A 15,130-nucleotide genomic window follows, 5' to 3' on the forward strand; every position below is an offset into this window, starting at 1 on the left:
CCTGCTGATGTCCAACCTGAGCCTCCCCTGGTGCAGCTTGAGGCCGCGTCCTCTCATCCTGCCTGGGAGGAGAGGCTGATCCTCACCTGGCTCCACCCTCCTGTCAGGCAGTTCGAGAGAGTGATAAAGTCACCCCTGAGCCTCCTTTGCTCCAGGCTGAACATCCCCAGCCCCTCCTTAGTGAAGAGTATCCCAAATTTCCTGCATGAGAGAGGAGGTGCATTATTAGCAGAATTGAGTTGAAGTTCTCCAAAGCTGTACCCACGACCTAACTGCTTTCTTGGGTTTTGTTGGTTTCTTTTTATTTGTTTGTTTTTTGGTTTGTTTTTTTTTGTTTTGTTTTCTTTTCTTTTCACAGCAGACCGCAAAAGCTTTTGCACTATTCATAGCACAGGCTACTTAAAAAGCTGGCCTCCAACAAAGATGGGCCTGGATGAAGATAACGAGCCCGATAACGAGGGCTGTAACCTGAGCTGCCTTGTTGCCATCGGGAGGCTCCATCCGCACGTGGTGCCGCAGCCGGCCAACGGCGAGATCCGGGTGAAGCCCACCGAGTACGTGTCCCGGCACGCCATCGACGGCAAATTCGTCTTTGTAGATCAGAGGTGAGAATCCCCCGAACAGCTTCCACCCCGGCTCACTGCCCAGCACTGCCTTGCCGCAGACATCTTTTATGAAAAATCCTTTCCTTAGGAGTTTTCCTCCTGAGAAGCTGAGAGGCCTCAGGAACAAAATGTAAACAATGATTATCTGCTGCTGTGGAATGCAACAGGTGCATCTGTGATTGGTCTCATGTGGTTGTTTCTGATTAATGGCCAATCACAGCCCAGCTGGCTCAGGCTCTCTGCCCGAGCCACAAACCTTTGTCATTCATTCCTTTCTGTTCTTAGCTTAGCTAGCCTTCTGCTGAAACCATTTCTTCTATTCTTTTAGTATAGTTTTAATGTAATATATATCATAAAATAATAAATCAAGCCTTCTGAAACATGGAGTCAGATCCTCATCTCTTCCCTCGACATAAGGGAGCACGGTCACACTGCCTCAGCCACAGCTTGCCTCACAGCATTGTGTGAATACCATTGGGAAAAGGAATTGCTGCCCTTTTGAGCTTTTTTTACTGGGTTAGCTTTGAGGTGGAGCTCTGAGCTGTTACTGTTATAAATAAGAAGCTTGACTAGGCCAATATTCAAGAGGCAATCAATTTATTAATTAATATGGTAAAGTAGGAGCAATACAGCACTGGGTACAGTGGGGGAAGTTTTCCCTCCAACTGCACACCAATAGTTGAGGCTCACAGGTATTTATAGGGGTACTCATCGGCTTTCTCAGCAGTTTCTGCTCCCAATTTTTACTCCTCAGTAGTTTCTATTCCCAATTTTTACATCCCAATTCTATACACTGTTGTGATTTAGTGTTTCTCAGGATGTATCCCAAAAGGAGTATCCCAGGTGGTGGTGGTGGTCCAGGTTCTGAAAGAAGGAAGACAAATCCCATCTGGTGCAGTCCAGCTCCCCAGATGTGGGTCCACCTTTTAATTACAAGGACTATAAATCTCATAACAGTGATGTCCAGCTTCCCTTGGTCAAGACTATAAATCCTTGAGTTGATGTTCATCTTCCTTTCTCAAGCTGCTTTTCTCTGTTTTGTTAAGGCGTGAGATAAGCATGTTTCCTTTTTATATATTCCAAAGCTATCATTTCAAGGATACAAGCAATATTCTAAAATTATACTTCAAACGTTATTGTTGCAGAACTCTTTAAGGCTTAACTACAAGCAAAGAGCAACATCCTTAATGCTTTAATTCAAATGCCCCTAAATCAACTAAGGTTAATTGTGAATGAAGGATAGGTTCAAAGGCCTTCTTCCATGCTTTACTTTCCTCAGTTATTATTAGAATTCATCTTTATAACTGTCCCATGGTCGGTTTCCACACATATCACAATCACAAATACACACATTGCCTGTGTACCTGACACGAAACACAGCTTTGTATTTCACATTAATACCATTGGGAAAAGGAATTGCTGCCCTTTTGAGCTTTTTTTACTGGGTTGGCTTTGAGGTGGAGCTCAGAGCTGTTATTATGCATTAATTCAGCGTGGCTGATGAAACTTTTTTTAAAAATCCCCCAAACTTCCAAAAATGTGGCAGAATAACGCCAGGATCTTTTCTGCCAATTCATTAGGGGGGTATGTATTATGTGTGTGTGTAATCTTCAGAAGAAAATGTTTTGAAACTGGACCCTAATTGCTGCCTCTGTTACATGAAACCTCTTGCAAACACCAGGCAGCTGAGAGGCTGCAGAGGCTGGGTGAGGCTTTGCTAGCACGTACACTTACATAACTGTTTACTAGGACACGTTCTGCTGGATTAATGCTTCTCTCTGGGACCCTTTGTGTTTGTAAGAAGGAAAGCTTTTCATAAGGGTTATTTCTTGGAAACGGTTTGAGAACCTCTGCCCTTGTGGTATCTGCTTTCAAACATCGATTTATTATCTAAAAGGGTAATTCTTTCCTTTTCCAAAAGAAAAGGCTTGAATTTTCTTCAGTAGCAGGTACATATGACCTGAATCTTCCTTGAAAATTACTGGATGGTGGAGGGAAAAGTAGGAGGTTGAAGGATGTTAATGGAGAGGTTATGCTGGGTTGGTTGGAGAGGGGTTGCCTGGTTCCCTTCCTTGTCAAGAGGGATTGAGACTGCCCAGATGAAGCTGTTCCAGTTTCTCTGTGGCTTTGGCTCAGCTGCTTGAGACACAGAAAAGCCCAAACTCCAAACTCTTGACAGAATCTGCCTGCTGGAATTGGGTTCAGGGGAGACTCAGCTGACCTTTAGTGCCCTTTGAGAGGAGGTAGAGGAATAGTCATGGGAGGAATTCAAGTGCAGAGAATATTTTTTTTTATTACTTATCTGTTTTGGAGTGGTTGGGTTTGTGGGTTTTGGTTAGGTTGGGTGGTTTGTTGTTTTTTTTATTGGATAGAAAACTTATGAAAATACCAATTCCTGAGTGCTCGGAGCTGGTGCTCACTCTGGGAGCTGTGGGAGCATTCAGAGCTTTCTGTTGCTCAGAAAATGCCATTCTGTCTTGTTTATAGACAAGTTTTATTTTCAAAAGATCAGGCTTATTCCCCTGATGTGTAGTTTGAAGGCATTTTTAAAATAATGAGGCTCAGAAAATGTTGACCCATTGGATTTAAGCACATATGCTTTTATTGAATTGCTTTCCAGCTGTTGTTTACAGTGCTTGGGATGTCTATGCTACTTCAAAGAACTCTTTGAAAGGGAATTTATTTAGAAGAAAGCCTCATCTGTAGGCCTGAAGCTGACATCCAATGATCCTTGCTTTTCCTGGAGAATATTTAGGTACCTGTAAAAGTTGAAAACAATTTATTTCCGAGTCAGCTTGTTTTGTTCATATAGACTTGCACTGTTCATTTATCATCTGTTCAAGAAACTCAGGAAAGAAACACTTCCTAAACTCCCTGTGACCTTTTCTGTCTTCATGGATTTCATGGTCCCTGGAGAAGCACAGCAATGGATTAGGTACCAATTAGCTGGGCTGCCACAGCCAGGGAGCTGCTTAACAATTCTCTGTTGGAATGGCAGCTACACTGAGCAGAGTTTTAGAGAATCATCTCTCCTCTTACTTATTCAGGACTTCTGATTGGTCTGCAAGCTGAATTTGAGAGTAAAATGAAGTTTATTACCTATGCAGATGTCATCGGATACAGCTTCAGGATTCAGAGCTGCCTTGTTAAGTGGGAGAAGGGAGCTGAGGAGAAAAGTAAATACAGGATGAAATTCCAGAAGGACACAAACAATTTCCTTCCTTGCATAATAGAACATGGTCAGATATTGAATGCACCCAGTCTGTTGGTGGCTGTAATTTGGTGCAGATTCTCCTTTCCACAGCACCTGCTGTGAAAAGAAAAGGGTTGACAAGTTCCCTGTAGCTGCTCATGCAGGTTGTTCTCCCTCTGTGTGGGGTATCCCACCACAGCAGTGCTGCTGAAAGCCTTGGTTATTAAAGTTCTTGGAAATATACTGGAATAAGCTTGACTGGGTTCCCAGCTCTTCCATTTTAAAGACAGGCTTGGTTTTGCTGCTTTGTGGTTCTCTTGGAGATTGCTTTGATGAGTTTCCTTGGAGTTTTAAGTGGCCTGGCATAAGGCTCACCCTACAGAAGCCAGTTTGAATTCTTGTTTCCTTCTCCAAGGCTGAGGGTGTTGGTCTCCCTGTCGAGGAGGGCTTGAGGTGTCCTCAACTGGTGCTGAAATCTCTTGTGTTTGGGAACACACAAAAATGCCCCACATTGAAATACTATGGATTTGGTGCTTCAGCTTTTCCCTCCTCTGTTCTTATTCATAATTGTTAATATGTACTAATTTCTGCATTTTATATTGTTTAATTTGGTCTTTTTTGAGATTGCAGAATAGATGTTGATCTACCTGGGTTTGTTCTTTGTTGCCCTTCATGTTTAATTTGAATTGGAATGGTTTGGAATTGTGACACTTATTTCAGCTTCTCCAAGGAATCTTCACTTCTCCCTCAGTAATTTTCTTCTAAGAAACGCAGATTTTTTTTTTCTAACAAAATTCTTCTGGAGAATTCTTCTAAAGAATTCTAAGAATTTTCCTCTAAGAAATGTACAAAATCCAAGTCAAGTTTGGTGTGGTGTTGTTCTGTCCCACCCTTGAGTTCTCCAAACCTTTGATGTCTGTTGTGCAGTGGCACTTTGTGCAGAAAGCTTTGTGTTATCTTGTGGCAGCTTTTTTCAGGCTTAAATTCCCAAAATTACAGCAAATCTTCAAAGCTGTTTAGAAAGTCTTACATCCCCTCTGGTGATGGTAGGTCAAATGTAATACCCGAGGGCTCTGGGTGTTAGGTACTTTTTTAATTACCTGAGAATTAAAAATAGTATTCTTAAGGAATTTTTTTTACCTTCTAAGCCAAAAATCCTTTCCGCATTACTTGAGCCTTTCCCAGCCTCAGTGTGAGCTTTAGAAATCTCTAATACTTCAACTTGAAAAGATTTTTTTAATTTTTTTTTTAAATTTTCTTCCTCTCCCTCCCTTCCCCAGGGCAACAGCCATCCTGGCATACTTACCCCAGGAACTTCTAGGTACTTCGTGTTATGAATATTTTCATCAAGATGATATAGCACATCTTGCAGAGTGTCACAGACAAGGTATGGTTCTTAATAATTCAGGAAAGAAATTTTGTTCAAAATATTGGGAACAGTTGTGGTGTGTTAAGGAAACCAAACACTTGAAAAGATTTGGGTATTGCTGTTTGCAAATGCTTTAGTCAAGAGCATTGTGCTGTATGTGCCAAGCACTGTGATTACCTTAGACTTGCATGGATTTGTAGGGAATATTTGAGGTTCAGGATGGGTGAGGGGGATGATGGAGGAATAGCATTTTTCTTGATGGATGTGGGGAGGAATTAACTGGGTTTTCCCTGATAAGGGCTCTATTTATGTTGTGGTGCCTGCTTGACACTAATGACTTGCTTTCTGCCTCTCTTCAGTTTTGCAGACAAGAGAAAAAATTACAACTAACTGCTACAAGTTTAAAATAAAAGATGGCTCTTTTATTACGTTGCGGAGTCGCTGGTTCAGTTTCATGAACCCTTGGACCAAAGAAGTAGAATACATTGTCTCCACAAACACAGTGGTTTCGTAAGTGCTTTTCCCTCAGCAGGTGCCTGGGAATGCCCATTGCTTTGCCCTTTTCTCATGTGAGATTTGACCTAAACATGTGCACACCTTCTGGATGACAATAGGTGTCTTCTCCAGACAACACCCCGGGGAGTTAAAACAACCCCAGGTTTAGTTTAAGAATTGCAGTAATTTAATTTCTGGTCGTTACAGCTTGCAGAAAATAGAAATATATTCCTTCTTTGGGAAAAGCTGGGATTTGGTCTTTGTAGGAACTTAAAGGGTGTGCATTTCTTTGCTTTGGCAGGTATTTCCCCCCCTTTTCCTTTCTCTTGAAGTGACTTCTCAGCAGAATAATTCCTGCAGAGGAGTTCTGTGCTGAGAGAAGCTGTTGGGGTCTGGCACTGCACACTTTGGGGTGGAACAGGGTGCTTGATCCCTGGTGTCAGTCTCAGAGGTGACACTGCTGAAACCCTGAAGCATTCCACGCTGAAACTCTGGCTGCATGACCTGGGTTGTAATCACTGGGGGGGTTTTCTGCCTCTGTAGGGTTTTCTCTCCCTGATTTTTCTCCTCCTTGCACTCCGCAGCACCACGGTCCTGGAGAGCAGGGACGCGGCCTTTCCGCAGCTGGCGGCGTCCCCACACAGCATGGACAGCGTGCTCCAGGCTGGAGAAGGTAACTCCTGGCCTCAGCAATCCCTGCCTCTCCTGCCCTGGCAGCAGCTCATCCTGCCTGCACACATTTACTGCCCTTCTGCACGGAAATTTGTTCATATCCTAAGGAAAATGAGGTTTAGCTTTGGGTCTAAGCCACAGCTGCTGAGGGTGGCTGTTGTTAAATCTGCATTTCCAGAAGCATTATCCATTCTGGGTAAGCAATGCTGGGGCCTTGCCTGCCCTCTCAGTGGGGGCTTTTCTCTGCTTGGAGTATATCAGGCTCTTTGCAGGTGCTCCTCCCAAGTGGAGGTGTTCTTTCCAACCTCCCAAGTGCTGTGCAAGTGGGAAATCACCTTACAGAAACAGCTCCTAACTGCTCACACCTCACTTTTGCCTTCACTTTTACATTCCTGCAGTTACCTGCAGGGGCTTTATTTGCACTCATCAGCTCCCTTGGGTTTATCTCATATTGAGTGGAGTATGCACTGGCAAGTTCTTCACACAAAGCAGAGAACAAACATGTTTGGAGAAGGACCTGTTTGGGCAGAGGGTCTGACACGGCCATGCTGTACCAGCTCTGGACAAGAGGTAGCACCAGATGCTCAATTCTGAAAGAGAACAGCCAGATTCTAAAAGAGTTGGGGCCTGCCCTGTCCCTGCTGGCACAGAGGGACATCTGAGACCCAGCACTGCTCAGTGCAAGCCAGAGCTTTTCATCCATTTGAAGGCACTCAGCAGTTGGTGGAACTGTCAATAAATCCTGTTCAGAAGGTCCTGTAGCCACTCAAAGCCTAAACACAGTTGCCCTGTGGAGAAAGTTTGCAAGCTTTTCTCTGACCTTAACATTTCTGCTCATTTCAGGTGGCCCCAAAAGGACCCATCCCACTGTGCCTGGAATTCCAGGTGGAACAAGAGCTGGGGCAGGTAAAATAGGGAGGATGATTGCTGAAGAAATCATGGAGATTCACAGGTGAGAGAAAATGGTGTGGAGTTGTTTTAGTCCTATTCTTTAAGAGGAGTTAGACTTCCTTAATTTCCTCTGAAAGAACAAATTATTCAAGCTGAATAAGGAATGATCCAACCTTACTGAGGCAGCTACAGATTCCTGTTCAGCCTCTCTGAGGCAGTCAGCCCCCACAGGGAAAGCATGAAGTTACAGCCTTCAGCTCCCTGCTGCAAGAGACTGATACTGGTATTTCTTTGCAGTGGTGATGATGATGGCCTGTTTACCAGAAACAGGAGTTAAAAAGAGCAGCTACCTAGGAACAAATCCATTCCAGGCTGTTCTTTTCCCAGTGACTTGAGGCTGTGAGCGGCACAACCTCCAAATGCCAAAGCTGTTGACTGTGTGCCAAAACAGCAATGTTTGTTTTCGTGCAGTCCATTTGCTCAGATGCTTTTGGGGTTGTTAGATGTGCATGATGAGCTTTGCAGTTCCCCTGCAGCTCTTGGAGCAAGGACACAATGCTGGGGCCTTCCCATGGCAGTCAGGATGTGGGGCTGGGTCCAGCTCAGGGTCACTGAGGGCCTGTGGGGATCCACAGCTGCTTCTCGTGTTCTCACCTGTGTGAGCAGCTGCTTCCAGTGGGTACCACTTCATTTCTGTTGGCTAAAAATCCCTGTTCCTCGCTGATTTCCTCTTGGGAACTGTTTCCTTTCCTATAAAAAGGGTCTCACCCACCAGATGTTCAGTGGTACCAATTTAACCAGGCTGAGCTGCAGTCCAGGAACACATTCAGTCTGTTTTCCATAGTTTTGTTCCTGCTGCAGGCAGGAGATTCCCTCTGTCCTCACTTCAGGCAGCTGCAGACCTATCCCTACGGCTGCATTCCTTTCTGTAGGAATAGGAAAAGAAGAAAAACATGGCTGAATCATTACTTTGAAGCTTAACCATCCCTTTTAGTAGCTGTAAAACATTTAATTAGCCCAAATGAGTGTAGTAGTGCAGTTACCACCCATGTTTGCATTTCAGTTCGGACCCTGGGTTAGTTCCAGTCCTTTTTCAGCAGCTGTTACTATTTTCCAGAGCTGCCTTCTGTTCAGCTTTCCCAGGGGAACTCTGCCAAGGAGAAGAATCCCATTTCCATTGCTTTTCTCTGTAACTACCCCTCCTCCCTTTAGTCTGGAGATTCGTTGGTGCTACAGTCAATACAATATTCATTATTAACGATGTTTGATCAGGCTATGGAAAATGGAAGTGAACAATGTGGCTTTGAGCAGTTACAAACAATCCAGTGTCCAATGGACTTGTGTAGCAGGAGCTCACTGGAGGAGTCTGGGTTACTGTGACTGAGGCAGCTGGAACTCTTAGCTGGTGGAAACTGAAGTAAAATACTCAAAAATGAGGCTTTCCTTAGCAGCCAGGACCTTTTCCTTCTGACTCTGTGAAGGCTGCCTGGGAAAAAAACAGGGAGGAGGTAAAGCTTGCAGATCAAGCAGGCTGGATTTGCACAGGGCTGTTGGTCTGGCTGCACATAACAGCATTGCTGCTCCTGCTGGCACGAGGAACACAAAAAAGGGAGATTACAAAAATGAAGCTCAAGCTTTTAGCACCTTATGGCACCTGATATTGAAGTCAGTATTAAAAACTCCAAGTCTCTGAGTCGCTTGTAAATGCATGCCCTGTTTTATGCACGTTTTAGGATAAGAGGATCATCACCTTCCAGCTGTGGCTCAAGTCCCCTGAACATCACCAGCACCCCCCCACCCGACACATCCTCGCCAGGAGGGAAGAAGGTAAGAACAAGCTTCTCCCAGGCTGGGCAGTCAGGGCAGGGAATGTGGGACTGTGCTCAGGGAACAGCTCCTGCCTGCTGGGCTGGAAAAGGGGCCCAGCCAAAGAACTGAGGGGGTCACAGCCCCTGTTCTGAAGGGCAGCCAGCAGCACGTCCCAAACTCCAGCAGTGTTTGACACTCACCTGCCCTGTAGGTTGGATGTTTGCAGCAGAGCTGCAAGGAACGGCTCTGCTCACGTCTCTCCAGCCTCCAGAAACTCTCTGACACCCCGTGCTGGTGAAGGCTGGCAGTGCTGGCACTGCAGCACTGGCTGTGCCCGAGAAATGCCACCACTGAGCACAAACCAGCGCAGCTCAGTGCTTGCCTGAGCACTCAGGTTATTTTTAAGTCAACACTGTGCACCTGCCTTGCTCTGAGATTGCTGGAAGCAGCCAGGACAAGAGTTCAGGTGGCTCAGTGCTGGTAATGGCACTTGAGTGCTACTCAAGCAATCTCTAAATGCTTATGGAAGTTTTATCCAAAGCATATCCAGATCCTTATGCACCACTTCAGACTTACTTAACCATTTTTTCTCAGAAATGGTGACTTGCTTGTAAGAATTGCTTGTACTGGAACAGACAGTAAATATTTCTGTCTATTCCCAGCTCTCTTTGTTCTTGAAATAAAACTCCAGGTTGGAACAGAGTTACAATTCTGGTAATAGTTATTCTTTCTTCTTCTGCCCTACAGTATTCAACATGCCCACAGAATAGGGGCTGCTGGCATGGCATAAAGGAAAATGCAGGTGGAGGGTTGGGTGTTTTCAGCACCCCCTTGATATTTCTCCTTGTTTAGATTGTTATAAACCACAGGGTTATTTTGGGAAGTCCATCTATCCTCTAGTAAAAATTCCAGTATAGGACAGTTTAAGACTTAATGCACCATTTCATGCTGCTTTAGAGCTTCTGTTTTGTCTTTCAAGATCTTGAATGGTGGCACTCCAGACATTTCATCAGCTGGGCTGCTGTCTGGGCAAATCCAGGATAATTCTGGGTACCCGTATTCCGACAACTCCTCTATCCTGGGTAAGTGAAGTCACACATGAACACCCTCAGTGCCAGCTGAACACACATGGACGCTGGTTGCTTGTAGCAGTGACTTGCTTTTACCTGCTGAGGCACAAAGCCCACAGCCGAGCACTCTGTGTGCCCCAAGAGGCACCTGGGCAGCCTGTTTTGTGAAGTTCCTTCATACTGGAACATCCTTAGGCAGCGCTTGGCAGCCTCTTTTCCTGAGTCAGTGTGAAGTAGCTCAGCTGCTCAGATGCTGCAGCAGCGCTGTGTGCACTCTGGCACTCAGGTTGTCCCTGTGAGGCGCGGTGGCCCTTGCTGGGGAGTGACCCAGCTACCAGGGCTGTCCCTGGGCCCCAAAGCCCTGGCTCTGCCCCAGAGGAGCAGTGCAGGGAGGGGAGCAGCCCCTGAGGCGCTGGCCGTGCTGTGTCCCTGCAGGGGAGAACTCCCACATCGGCATGGACATGATCGACACGGAGCAGGGCTCCAGCAGCCCCAGCAACGACGAGGCGGCCATGGCGGTCATCATGAGCCTGCTGGAGGCTGACGCGGGGCTCGGCGGCCCCGTGGACTTCAGCGACCTGCCCTGGCCCCTGTGAGGGAGCCAGCAGCCAACAGCCAAGTGCATTTACTGGTGGGGCTCTGCACTCTGTGAAACCCGTGGGACTGAGAGGCTTTTATGTGGGAACTTCATAAAAGCTGCGTCAGAATGCAACTCATCCTACCATGTGTAACTTCAGACAAAGTGGAATAACCTGCTACAGTGTTCTGTGTTGATTTGGTTAGCTGTGTATAGCTTGCAATACTTGTATATTTTGGATTCTGTTGTTTGAAATTTTTTTTAAATCACTGTGCAACTCACTGGCATCAGTGGTAGCTTTTATATGCAAATGACCATTTCAGATGTATGGTGTGTTTTTACACTGCAAAACAGTCCCCATGTGGATATTTCTTATACTAATTGTACCATAAAGCCGTTTATTCTTTCTTGTAAGAATCCTTTACTATAAATATTGTTAAAGTGTAATGTATTAGACAGTTAAATATTTTTAAAATAAATGTTTCCTTGTTCTAAGATGGAGCATTTACTTTGATAAATAAATTTGATAAAACCCTGCTGAAGGTGCATGCTAGAAGCACTTGGTATTTATCATTTCTTTAGCCCTGGGAGAAAAGGGAGGAAAGCCAGTGCCTTACCTACACGTACATGACTTTGTCATGACAATATTCCCAGAGAAGCTATTGTTTCTTACTCCTAGATCCATGCTGATCCTGAGAAAAGCACAACAGGCAGGTGCGTTGAAATGGGCTGATTATCTTTAAGAAACACTTGTTTTTCATTTAACCATCCTTCCCCCGAGGAAAGAAAAGCAACTACTTGCAAAATTCATAATTCACAGATAATTCAAGCCCATTAAAATAATGGAAACTTTATTTGCATGAAAAACTTGTTTACAATCATTAATAAATGAAGAATGAACCATTTGCATTTTCCTATTTCATGACACTTATGAAAAATGTATTAAATAAATATTTGTGAACAGCTTAAGGTAAGGCAAAATTTAAGATAAAGCCCCTGTCCGTTGTTCACAATTTTTGAACATGGCTCACGCTGCAAACAAGTGAAAAAATTCACTAAAGAACTTGAACAAGATGTTACATGGGTCATTGAATCACGTCCTCAATCCAAAAACCCAAGAGTAAGTAGTTTTGTGCTCAACCATATACAATAACTTCAAAAGGGTCAATCTATTCAGAGCAAAACTATGTACAGTTAATACCTTTGATAGAAGCACTTTGTTAGTATTGTGCAATACATTTATAAAAAATGGCTTCAAATTCCACTTCTCAACCATTTGTAAAGTGCTACTATCAATTCCCACTCTGCTTCCTAAGGCCGTGCCACGGCGGCGCCGAGGGGCCGCGGAGCGGGGCCAGGCCAGCTCACGGTCACCAACGTCACAAACCTACTGGTAAACACAGACACGAACGTCACCGAGCCCAGCGCCGGCCGCGCTCCTCCCAGAGCGACCAGGCACCCCCTGGGGCCGTGCCAGGTCCCTGCTGCAGTATCCTAAACACCGGAACACAATGGAAAACTGGCGTTGCAGTGTGGGATGAGCTGGGTGCAGTCACTGTAGGAGCATGCGTGCGGTGGGGCAGCGCGCTCAGAGCGGGGGGTTCTGGCCCTCGGCCTCGGGCTCGCTGCTGCTGGGGGCCGGGTGCATGGGCAGGATGTCCAGCTCGTCCACCTGCGGCGTGGGGTGCATCACCACCAGCTGGTCCTGCGGGATGTCCGCTGCTGCCGCCGCCAGGTTGGTGATGGATTTGCTCTTCACGCACTGGAAGTCAACATGCCGGCTCTTCCCCTCCTCCTTCTCCCAGGACATGCGGATAAACGGCCTCTGCACGTAGTTGTAGATCACCTCCGGCCGCCCGCCCGGCCGCTTCTTCACCTTCTCCTTGTACGTGGGGTAACCTGGAAAGGCAGGGGCAACATCAGCCCTGAGAGTACAGAGCCCTACAGAGCACAGCAACATCAGCACTGACTGTACAGGGCACAGCCCATCAGCACTGACTGTACAGGGCACAGCAACATCAGCCCTGACTGTACAGGGCACAGCAACATCAGCACTGACTGTACAGAGCACAGCAACATCAGCACTGACTGTACAGGGCACAGCCCATCAGCCCTGCTGGGACACAGCACAGCAGCCACTGCCACTGCCAGTGCAGATGGTTGTGCTGTGTTTGAGTCACCTCTCCCTGTGCCCCAACAATAATGTCCATTTTACACATTACTGCAGGGCACCAGCACCACAGCTTGGTGCCACAGCTGTTCCTTGTCAAACCAAGAAATGCCAGCAGAAATAATCTGCTATTAGCAGCATTACAGGCAGGGCCAGCTCTTGTTTAGCTGAAAGGCTCCCACCTTCTTCAGCTGAAATTAGTTATTTTAGGGCTCACTAGTTAAAAGCATTTGCTCTTTCTTGGCAAATTACAAATGTAACTATGACAACTTGGTGAGTGAATGATAGAAATCCTGCTAATTATAAAGGCTGGATTCTAAAATATCTGGGTCAGCAATCAGAAAAAAATGTAATGCAAAGAAACACAGTTCTTACATTCATGATAAAAATCAGATTACTCAGTCAGGTATTACAGAGCAGCCTCCTAACATACATGATGTGTATTTCAGATCAGTATTTCTTTGCACTTCACTGATCCACTGGATAGTTCTGTACTTCCTGAAAGAAAATGTCTGCCTGCCACTTAACACGACATTTTTCATTTCACACCCTGGAAAGGATACAGCCCAAGAACACAATATCCAAAGCTGTACAAATGCCTTGTTACTTCAGACAAAGCACAGAGAAGATTTTGTGTGGAAACTAAAGGGCAAAGGGCATGAGATGCAAGTCATGAAGGCAGTGGAAAGCACCTAAGTTGTCTGCACAGAGCCCTCAGCACGGACACCAGTCTGGAGCCCACAGTCAGGTTTTCCAGCTCTGGCCATTCTGTCAGCCAGCCTCAGTAGGAAAGACAACACTGACCCCTTGCTTTTCCAGCCACAGAGAAAGCCACACAGCAGAGAAGAGCAGCAGACCCTGAAGGCCAAAGAGGAAGAGCACAAGGACAAGCAATGCTTCCCTTACCTTCGATGCCCAGTCGGATCTTCTTGAGCCCCCTTTCCTTCAGAACCGATTTGGCCACGTCTCTGTTTTCAATGTATTTGAAGAATCTATACAACTTTGTGCTGTAAATAACTAAAAATGCATTTTAATGAGAAAAAAAAAAATCCCTGTATTCAAATATTAACTTCTAGCCTTAAAACACGAAAGTTTATCTTTTCCACTCTTTTGCTTTACTCCAGTATTTTGATTTCAGAAGAGGGGAAGAAATTCAAGAATTCCAGAGAAAAACAGCTGAAGATACTGGGGAATGGGTTGGGTGCACATCTCGCAGGGAAGTACAGCCCATTTACAGGTGCTTAAACTCATCATCCACACAACTGTAATACTCCAAAAATAGTAACACTTGGTTTTTTCCTCAAAAAAAAACTCTAGTTGCTCTCCCACAGCGAACATGACTCCTACCCATTTCCCTCCCCAAGCTCTTTGAAGAAGTATTTTCTTCCTCCTCGCTGGCTAACAATACCTTAATAATAAAAATTAGCTTCTCTTTTTAATTACACTCGCACATAATAAGCATAATATGCTTCTGTGAAACAAAATATTAAGCAGAACTACTCAAACTAAGAGGTTTATTTTCTGTACAGCAACTTTAAATCAGCACATTCACTGCTACCTCTACCATGGCATCGCTTGGTGGGAACAATGAGGGTAAACTTACTTTGTGAATACTCCTCTCCCATTTGGGGGGGATATTCTTCATCCCAGTCAACAACATCATCATCTGTCAGCACAACAATGTGGCACTCCCTCTCCCCACTTTGGGCACTGGCTACCATTAATGGGAGAATCATTTCTTCCAGGTAAAACTCAAATTGCTTGCGAGCACCGTCGTTTGATAGTTCATGCATGAGAGCACCTAGAAGAAAATTTTAAGCATAGGCACATTTGAGAGCTTGGTAAAGAGATGAAGGCAGCAATAAGAAAGAGTAGATCTGTTTATCTTGTAGTATTACTGCAGGCAGGTGTAAGGACACTTAGTCTATGAGCTTATGTAGGTTCAGACCTTGTTTGAATATTTACCAGCCTGTCCTGCAGATATTAACATCATGTTGGGCAGACTTTGAGACCTCCTGTGTGTTTCACTACTGCTAAATATTTGGTAATTGTGTAAGGCTGCTCTTGGTTTTCCTAAAAGAAACATCATTTAAGCCAGTTGCTGGGAGAGCAGAGCACACAACTCATGTTTCATAAGCAGCAGCTTAAAACCAAAGCTTCTCAAAGCCCCCAGGGCAGGAGCTGCTGAATCCCTGTAAGGACAGAGAGCTTGGGCACGGGGCAGGGGGGTGGCCCTGCCAGGGAAGGCACTGGGGTCCTGCACAGCATTCCCAGCAGGA

General features: G+C 45.3%; 2 protein-coding genes across 4 annotated transcripts in view; one reads left to right on the top strand and one right to left on the bottom strand.

The window, feature by feature from the left end:
- Positions 1–11,234, top strand: part of ARNTL (aryl hydrocarbon receptor nuclear translocator like) — a 25,699-nt gene extending 14,465 nt beyond the window's left edge. Inside the window, exons 9-16 of the mRNA XM_031061198.1 lie at positions 359–605; positions 5,079–5,185; positions 5,527–5,677; positions 6,247–6,335; positions 7,178–7,286; positions 8,959–9,052; positions 10,014–10,116; positions 10,540–11,234. Coding sequence (XP_030917058.1) covers positions 359–605; positions 5,079–5,185; positions 5,527–5,677; positions 6,247–6,335; positions 7,178–7,286; positions 8,959–9,052; positions 10,014–10,116; positions 10,540–10,700 — 1,061 coding nt within the window. The 3' untranslated portion in view covers positions 10,701–11,234. The remainder of the gene's footprint in view (positions 1–358; positions 606–5,078; positions 5,186–5,526; positions 5,678–6,246; positions 6,336–7,177; positions 7,287–8,958; positions 9,053–10,013; positions 10,117–10,539) is intronic.
- A 264-nt stretch (positions 11,235–11,498) lies between these two features.
- Positions 11,499–15,130, bottom strand: part of BTBD10 (BTB domain containing 10) — a 28,048-nt gene continuing 24,416 nt past the window's right edge. For all 3 annotated transcript variants that reach the window (XM_031061196.1, XM_005426122.2, XM_031061197.1), the window contains 3 exons: positions 14,455–14,652; positions 13,758–13,868; positions 11,499–12,580 (listed from right to left, as the gene is read on the bottom strand). In XM_031061196.1, the coding sequence (XP_030917056.1) occupies positions 12,270–12,580; positions 13,758–13,868; positions 14,455–14,652 (620 nt within the window). In that variant the 3' untranslated portion in view covers positions 11,499–12,269. The remainder of the gene's footprint in view (positions 12,581–13,757; positions 13,869–14,454; positions 14,653–15,130) is intronic.

The sequence above is a fragment of the Geospiza fortis genome, unplaced genomic scaffold (genome assembly GCF_000277835.1).
Source record: "Geospiza fortis unplaced genomic scaffold, GeoFor_1.0 scaffold590, whole genome shotgun sequence".
Lineage (NCBI taxonomy): Eukaryota > Metazoa > Chordata > Aves > Passeriformes > Thraupidae > Geospiza > Geospiza fortis.